General features: G+C 42.4%; 1 protein-coding gene across 2 annotated transcripts in view; it reads right to left on the bottom strand.

Annotated features, from left to right (window-relative positions):
• The window catches only part of RYR3 (ryanodine receptor 3), a 753,100-nt gene that overhangs the window by 219,285 nt on the left and 524,252 nt on the right, over positions 1-9,563 (bottom strand). For both annotated transcript variants that reach the window (XM_006883055.1, XM_006883056.1), the window contains exon 42: positions 7,961-8,064. In XM_006883055.1, coding sequence (XP_006883117.1) covers positions 7,961-8,064 — 104 coding nt within the window. The remainder of the gene's footprint in view (positions 1-7,960; positions 8,065-9,563) is intronic.

Raw genomic sequence — 9,563 nt, 5'->3', positions numbered from 1 at the left:
GAAAAGCAAAAGAAAAACTCCTTCACTGGTATACAATCCCCCCTGCCCACACCCCCACCCCCACCCCAAATATATTTTCTCAAGTTCTTTGATAAATACCATACTTGACAAGATAAGTAAATAGATTTTTTTTCCTGACTTCTGCTTTTTTATGTAATGGTTTATTAGAAACTCAATGAAATTCAACGAGATTGTTCACTGAGTTTAAAAAAGCACAAATATTTCTACTTACATTACTTTTTTTTTTTGCTTCCCCTCCCCCACCAACTATTATTTTTTAAAACAGAACTTCAATGCTAAGAAGACTTTAAAGAACAAAATAAGGTGACTGGCTAGAGGACAATCCTCTCCTAACACTAGAAATAGGCTTCAGAGATGTGGGTATTTTGTCTGACTGCCTCGTTGTGGGCCTTCAGTAGTTATTCGCTGAATGAGTTCAAAGTAAAATTTGCTAACTCAGAAATGTCAATAAGCTACATGGTTGAGTAATTATCATTTCATACTAATGAACACTTTTTACAGGTTGGGCCAATGATAGCCTGCCAAGGCTTGAAATAATGGAATATTTCTGAAGTAAATTAAGTGTTGTCTATTTGGCCAGGTTAGTCTGATAAAAGCTAGTTCCTGTGGTAATTCTTTAATCAAAATATAGCTGAGAATTCCTTCTCTCTTCTAGTCTTTGAACTTGTTCACATTCACTACTGAGGAGGATCTATCACTTTCCCTCTTAACCTTTTGGAATCCTCTCTCTTCTGCTGCTCTTTTTTCACACTTTAGTTGGTACTTCATATTTTGTGCTCCCTTTAAACGTAAGGGATCTGGCTCAGCTGTGCTTCTCTGGCTCATTCACCCCTCTGGATTCAATCACCCTGTATCTGCTCGGTCTCCAGTTCAGAGTGCTTGCTGTGCTTCAGAACAGCTCCCTATTTGGTATAAACCTTTAGGAGCTTCCAGGCACCTCAAACTCAATACTACTCAAACTAAACTCATCACTTGCTTCCTCAAATAGGTTTCATCTACCATGTCCTCAGAGGAAGAGCTGGCACTGACATCCATTCACCCAAGTCAGAGACGACTTGGAAGCCACTTGATAACTCCTGCTTCCTCCCACCACACGCGCCTGTATTTGGTTAACAGCTGCTATTCAGTGATGCTCAGTAGTTATTTCTCACTTTTTCCCTGGGAGACCTTGGTTCGATTATCAGCCAGTGCACCTTATATGCAGCCATCAACCATGTGTTAGAGGAGTTCTGTGCATTGCTATGATGTTGAGCAGGTTTCAGTGAAGCATCCAGACCAAGATGAACTAGGGGTTGAAAAAGCCTACTAACCTATTTCTGGAAATAAACCAATAACACAAGCTCTATGGTATAGTCAGTAGAGAGCTGCATTGCAAATCCAAAAGCAGCACCTCTGATGGCTGGAATCCACCAGTAGCTCCACAGGAAACAGGTGGAAAATTTCTTTCTGTATGACTTACAGCCTCAGAAAAGGCATGAGAGGGTCAGCTGTGAGTTCATCCTGACTACACAACTATTATTTTGATGTTGGGTGTTTTTTTTGGGGGGGGGTGTTTTATTTTTGGTGTTTTGGGGTTTGTTTTTTTTTTAGTTTATAGATCACAAATGTCCAATTCACAACTGATCATGGTGACGAGCAATGAGTGGGCAGCATTTAGTTCCTTAGTATGGAGGGGTATCAAGTGTTGAGGGTAATCAAGTGTTGGCTGACAGCCAGACAGCAGCTATCAGTGGTCTTCCTCTTATGCTGTGTTTTGTCAAGCTGATCCTGACACATTCATAGAGACACTGCAGGACACAGGTTAACTGACCATTAGAGCTTCCAAGGCTCTAATTTTTAGAAGCAGACTGCCACATCCTTCTCCCACAGACAGGCTGGAGACTTTGACCTGCTGTCAAGCTCTTCACCATTGTGTCTCCCGAGGTTCTTTGTTCCTCTTGTGGGCATCTCAAACACAAATGCGTCTGTTCTCTACTTCTTCATTATTAACGGAAACCATCACCTTTTTTTGCTGTTACCGTAGAAACTTCCCAACTCCTCTCCCTTTCTCAAGCTTGTTCACATTTCAATAACTCCTTGCCCATTCTACATTTTATTTTGTTGAGACTGTGTACTGCAAAACCTTGACCATTTAAACAATTTCCACTTGTCCTATTTAGGGACAATGACTACATTCTTTGAGTTCTGTAACCATTCTCACTCTCCTTTTTGGAGTTGTTCCACCCAAATGAACATAAACTTCCCATCTGCTAAGGTTCCTATATAAGTTTTGAGGTTCTATTATCAATTTTATCCCATATAGATAATTCTTAAAAGAGCATAATGTCAGAGAGACATTTTAACCAGTTAAGCCAAACTATTACTCAGTTTTAAGAAGATCAGAAGATAATATCTCCTCCTTAATAAAAACAGGATGTGCTATCAAAAACTCAAACCAGATCTGCTTAACACCCTCCAATGGTCTTTATTGCTTACCATAACACTATGTAGCCCTGGTGGTCTAGTGGGTTAGGAGTTGTACTGTCAACCCAAAGGCAGGCAGTTCAAATCATCCAGCTGTGCTTTGGGGGGGAAAATGGACAATCTTCCCAGGTGATTTACGGCTTCTGAAAACCCACAGGAAGGCCAGCTATGAGAGGGTTCCTTCTTGACTTCCTTAAAGGGAAGCTCATGGTCTTGGAGGCAATATTCTTTGAGTTCTGGCCCTGCTGTTAAGGAACTAATAGCCACCCTGTAGGAGACAAAGAACTGATCTGTGGGATTATAAAACTTTATGGCAACAGATTACCTTTGCTTCCTCCCATAGAATGCCTGGTGACATTGAACCACTGGCCCTTCCTGGTTAGCAGCAGAACACTTTTATGTCGGCATTATCAGGGCTCCACAATATGTAAAGAAAGATGGTATTGCTGTATGTGATTCACTGAGTTGGATCTGATCCATAGCTGACCCTTCAGTGGGTTTTCCTTGGCAGTAAATTGCACAGGAGCTTCTCATGGTTTTCCCATGCAGCAACTGGCAGATTTGAACCACGTATCTTTACCAGCGGCAATAAGATTGGCACAGGATAGAGCAGGGTTTAGGGCTGTTGTACGTAGGGTCGCTATGAGTCGCAAACGACTCGACGGCACATAACAACAACAACAACAATCTTCACATAGTCTGTGCAATGCCTTACCACTATCGACTTGGTGACAAAAATGAGGCTAGAGATAGAAGGACTGAATTTTGTACATTCAGTGATTTATTCACTATTCCTTTTTTTGAAAACACGAAAGATTATTTTACACATGTACCTCATCTCATGGTTTTCATAGCAATCAGATTGACTACATTTCTGGAAATAATTGTTGAAGAAGCTCAATATTAGCAGTCAAAACCAGGCCAGGGCTGACTGTGGGACTGGCCATCAATTACTCATGTGCAAATTGAAATTCAAAGTGAAGAAAATGAAAACAAGTCCATAGAACCAAAATATAACATTGAGTCTACACTCTTGAGTTCAATGGGTGACCCTGGAGGACATTATGCTGAGTGAAATATCTCAGTCACTAAAGGACAAATAATGCGTAATGTCATAAAACAGGACTGACATTGAGGGTTGGGGAAAACTAATAGGAGGTAAATAATGAACACTGCCTTGGAATAGAAGAGGAAAAATTGTTTAAAAGCAATATATATTTATGCAAAATATATCTGCATGACAATAGTCCAGAATAAGAGGTGTATAGCAAGATGGATTGGAGTGGGGACAAGGGAGAAAATTGTGCAACAGTGAATAAATTTTTTAAACAGAAAAGCAAACAACAATAAAAAATTTAAAAAACCAAAAACCCACCATACCATCTCAGGAACAAGTCTGAAGCACTGAACACTAATAACTCAGGATTAAAGCAACTGTGGGATGATATCAAAGATTTAATCCTTGAAGAAAGCAAAAGATTATTACAAAGACCAGAGAAAGAAAAGACCAAAATTGATGTCAGAAGAGATTGTGAAAATAGCACTTGAGTGTTCAGAAACCAAAACAAAGGGAAAATATACTCAAGTAAAAGAGGTAAACAGAAGATTTCATAGGGCAGCTTGACAAAACAAGCAAACTATTATATGTGCAAAGAGCTGGAGCTGGAGAATAACAGGGAAGAATTCGTTCAGCATTACTCAAGCTGAAAAACTGAAAAAGAAGTTTAAGAGTTGCAACACTGAGAGATCCTATAGGCAAAGTCTTAAACAATTCAGGAAGCATCAAAAGGAGATGCTTTACTGAAAAGAAATGATGTTAGCTTAGAGGAAGTGAAACATGGAATGCTGTACCAAAAAGAATTGGTTGACACTGAAATATTTCAGGAAGTAGCATATGATAAAAGAAGAAGTCCAAGCTCATTGAAGATACTGGCAAAAAAAAAGGTCCAGGAATCAGTGGGATACCAATTGACATGTTTCCACTAACAGATGCAGCTTGAATATGCTCACCAGTTAATGCCAGGCAATTTGGAAGACAGCTACCTGGCTGGCTGACTGGAAAAGATCTGCATTTGTTTCCAATCCTAACAAAAGTGATCCAACAGAATGTAGAAATTATTGAAAAATATCACATGCAAGCAAAATATTGACAAAGATCTTCCAAAAATGGCTAGAAGAGTACACTGACAGATAACTGCCAGAAGTGCAAGCTAGATTTAGACAAGGCTGTGATGCCAGAGATATCAATGCTGATGATGTCAGGTGGACCTTGGCTGAAAGCAAAGAATTCCAGAAGACTCCATTTGGATTTTACTGACTATGCAAAAGCATTTTACATGTGGATCATAACAAACTGTGGTTAACAGTGAGGTGAATGGAAGTTCCAGAACACTTAATTGTACTAATAGGAAAACTATATCTAGACCAGGAATCTTTGGTGGTCTAATGGTAAGGAATTGTGTTGTCAACCCGAAAGCATGTAGTTCGAATCTACCAGCTGTTGAGTGAAAGGAAGATGGGGAATAAACTCCTGATGATTTACCATCTCTGAAAAACCCACTGGCGGTTCAGCTATGAGTCAGTCCCATCTCAACAGTTGACAATAATTACATATGCAGACCAAGAAGCTGCTGTTTGAACAAAGCATGGTTTAAAATCAAGAAAGGCATGCATCAGGGTTATATCCTCTCTCCATACCTATTCAATCTGCATGCTGAACAAATCATTCAAGAAACTGGACTTTATGAAGCAACATGTGGGATCAGGATCAGAGGAAGACTCATCAACCCCCTTTGTTTTGCAGATACAATCTTGCTGAAAGTGAAGAGGGCTTGAAACACTTAGTACACAACATCCAAGACGACAGTCTGCAGTAAGATTACATCTCAACATTAAGAAAAACAAAGAGCCTCACCAACATCATGATAGTTGGAGAAACTATTATTTTATCTTGCTTGGATCCACCAATAGTAACAGTAGTGAAGAAATCCAAAGATGTAATAGTCTGGGAAAATCTGTTACCAGGGACCTCTCCAAAGTACTGAAATGCAATGATGCCAGCGTAAAAACTAAGGTGCACCTGACTCAAGTCATAGTCTTTTTAATCACCTGCTATGCACCTGAGAGTTGGACAATGAATACGAGGACAGAAGAAAGATCAGTGCCTTTGCATGATGGTGCTGGAGATGACTGCTGAGTGCCCCATGGACTGCCAAAAGAACAAACCGATAAGTCTCGGACAAAGTGTAGCCAGAGTGCTCCATGGACGTAAGGATGGCGAAGCTTGTCTCATATACTTTAGGCCTGTTAGAAGCAGCTATTCCTTGAAAAAGGATTAACATGTTTGGGAAGGTGGAATGTGAGCAGAAGAGAGGAAGACCCTCAGCAAGATGGGAGTGAAACAGTGGTCACAGCTATGGGGTCAAGCATATCAGAGATGACATGGACAGCACAGTATGGACACGGTTCAAGTCTCTTTTTCATAGGTTTGCTATAGTCGTACTCAACTTGACAGCACTTAACAGCAAAGAATCACCATAGCTCATTATCTATAAAGTGAAGGAGAACACTCAAAAGTCAAACTCATTGCCATCAAGTCGGAACTGACTCATAGCTGACTCTCCAGCGGGTTCTTGGGAGGCTGTAAATCACCCAGGTTGAGATTGAACCATGCTTCTATAATAGAGCCGCGCATGGCTTTGCACCAGCAGAGAGGCGCCACTTTCTGAGTTAGCAGTGCAGCTCCTTAAGGACTAGGCCGTCAGTGCTTCCAATTAGGGGGGGAAGGGAGAGGGAATAATAAAAGCAGTGGTTCTATGGGCCAGTTGAGTTAATATGTGAGAAACATTTAGGGGATGGATTGGCATATAGCAATTCCATAAGAGTAAGGCCTTCTATTATCAACAACAATGGCAGTCTGGAGAATAAGGTGCACCTGATGCAGGCGATGGTCTTTGCAATTACTTACTATGCATCAGAGAGCAGGACAGTGTCTGAGGATGACAGTAGAAGAATCAAGGCCTTTGAGCTGTGGTGATGGAGAAGAGTACTGAATATACTACGGACTGCTAGGAGAACAAACTGGTTTGTCCTAGAGAGGGTGAAACCAGGTTGCTCCTTAGAGGCAAGGATTCTGAAGCTCCATCTGACAGACTCTGGGCATGTTGCAAGGAGGAACCAGTCCTTGGAGAGGGACATCATGCTTCAGAGGGTAAAGAGGAAGAAGACCTCGATGAGAGGGATTGACTCAGTGACTAGGATAATGGGGGTAGGTGTGACAGAGACAATGAAATTGGGTCACAATAGAGCAGGGTTCAAGGCTATTGTACACAGGGTCGCTATGAGTCCCAAGTGACTCGATGGCACATCACAACAACAAAGTCCAATTCTTTGCTGTCTATTAATTCAACACTCCTGTATGTCTACAGTTACACTCAGTTTCCCCATTCTCAAGTGACCATGCCTACCCCTCTGAATGGAAAACACCTCTAGAACACTCTTCCCCAGCAATCTGGCTGATGAGTTTCTACTAATCCGTCAGGTCAGTCCCCACTTCTGAGAAAACTCTCCCAAGTTCCCTTGTTGGAGCTGGGTGCTTCCCCAGACCACTGGACAGTGGTCACATGTCCACTCCCTTACCACCGGGTGAGACCCACAGTGAGTTCACATGGTCACTATGGTGCTCTGTACCCAGCAGGTACAGAGTACCTATTAAATCAACAGCTACATCGTGGTCACTACAAAAAAGAATGAGATTAAGTGATGTTCTCAAATTTCTGCCCATAAGGACCAGCTCAGGAGCAGAGAAGGCTCAGGTGTGAAGGACGGTGGGCGAGTTACCCCAGAGGTGGGAAGCTCTGCTTTTATCCACACAGTCTCTAGGAAACAGTCCCAGCAGAGAATGGGGAAAAGATGCCACTAAATGAGCCCCAAATCACTGCACTCACCACCAGGAGTGCAAGCCACAAAGTCTGTCTTATTTGCACATGTGGAAAAGGCATGTGTGGGGAGCTCTGGTGGCCTAGTGGTAAGAAGAGCATCTGCAAAGCTGCTGAAGTGTCAGCTATGGGTTGGTTCTGACTCTGTAGTACACAACAACGGCAACAACAGGGCACGTGTGAGTTTTCTTGACTTTTATACAGATGATACAAGTCTCTGTCATGCCCCTTTCTTTAGCATGCAGTAATCAGGTGATAGCTACAGTATAGGGTGATATTCCATGTAAACCAATGAGTCTGGACTTTCACACAGAAATCACACAAATGTCCATACATTCACATCAGTGGAGTTGGCTGTCCCGGTCCACTTGAGGAGAGTTGGCTACATTATTGTGTTGCTGCCAATTGTTCACATCCTATCACATTCTCATCTTAAGCCCTGGTGGAGATCCAGCCTATGGTCTGTCTGCCTTCTGTGTGGTTTTTCTTTGAGTAGAGGAGACAGCATATAGCTACCTTGCCCCTAGGGAGTCAGTTACCTTTTCGAGGTCTGGTTCCTCCAAGCCCAGAGCTAACTCATTGTTATCCATGACGGAAGAAGCTGCCACATCCAATGGAGTATATCCCCTCATTGAGGGGGAGGCTGAAAAAGACAGAGAGAAGGAACAAGAAAAGAGACAAGCTACCTACTGCTTAGCTAGGGTTGCAGTACATGCGGATGGACAGGAGAGGGCAGCAAACACACTGAAATCAGGGCCATAGCCGTGGCTCACTCCAATGGGACAGCTCTCCAATTTAAAAGACTCTAAAATTAAACTGCAATCACTTGTTATGCATCAGAGAGTTGGACAATGACTAGGGAGGATAGAAGAAGAATTGATGCCTTTGAGCTGTGGTGCTGGAGAAAAGTATTGAATGCACCATAGACTGCCAAGAAAACAAACAGATTCATCCCGGAGAGGGTTAAACCAGGCTACTCCTTGGAGGCAAGGATTCTGGGGCTTCGTCTGACATACTTTGGACATGTTGTAAGGAGGGACAGGTCCTTGGAGAGGGACATCATGTTTGGTAGGGTGGAGGGACAATGCAGGAGGGGAAGACCCTCTATGAGGTGGATTGATTCAGTGACTGGGATAATCGGGATGGGTGTGTCAGAGGCAATGCGATTGGCACAGGATAGAGCAGGGTTTAGGGCTGTTGCTATGAGTCGTAAACGATTCAACGGCACATAACAACAACAACAACAACAGCAACAAAACTAAATTTTAAAGCTCTACTTGCCTCTCCTTTCCCTACACTGATTGCTGGAGGAGGATATGGATTAAGTGAGATATGTGAAATCAGTTGTGACTATGTATTTTTCAAGTCCTTTTCTAATATGAGACTCCTTACAGCCAGCCTCCTCTTTAGTCAGGGGAGAAAATGAGAAACACAGGGAATGTTACTCAAAGAATTCACATGTCATGTGGCCAGCTAAGCAAAATGACATGGCCATTTCTGAGGCCAATCCCTAGTGTTTAGTTGTTACCCCAATCCACATTAGATAATGATATAAATTCACCAATAGTTTCTTTTCCTTATTTGATTTTTTTTTTTTTTAAAACCTTAGGCTCTTAGGCCAGAACGAAGGCAACTTTCAGGTGACATTTTACACAAAAGGTTTACAAAAAGGCTACAAAAGAAAAAGGTAGCCTAGGTCTGAATTAGACAAGTGAGAGAAACAAGATTTCTGACTCATGTGCATGCATTTTCGTCCTTCACAAACTCCTTTGGATTCCATCCAGGACAATGAGTAAGGCACATGCCACCTTTAGCTGCTTTTGTCATGGTGGTGATGGATATATACTGTTTATCTGTAGTTGCTTTTAGCCAGTTCGCCTTGCAGCCCTGGAGAACACTTGCTGGTTAGCTGACAGGGGACAGGCACGCAGCCTGCAGCCAGGTGCCAGCCTGCCAGAAGGGCCTGACTATGACCTTGGTCTCATTAGCACTGTCTCCTGAACCAGCTGAGTGGGCTGGGAAGAGTGTGTGTTCCCAGACACTGTCTGCAATCCCAGGCCGTGTTTCATAAACACCAACTACTGGTCCAAGAGACATGAGGTAAACGTGCAGGAATATGCCGGCACAGACCTATTACCAATC

Source organism: Elephantulus edwardii, unplaced genomic scaffold (genome assembly GCF_000299155.1).
Source record: "Elephantulus edwardii isolate Elephantulus edwardi_28Jun2011 unplaced genomic scaffold, EleEdw1.0 scaffold00026, whole genome shotgun sequence".
NCBI lineage: Eukaryota > Metazoa > Chordata > Mammalia > Macroscelidea > Macroscelididae > Elephantulus > Elephantulus edwardii.
Note: the sequence above shows the minus strand (reverse complement) of the source record. Positions and strands in the feature narration are given on the sequence as shown.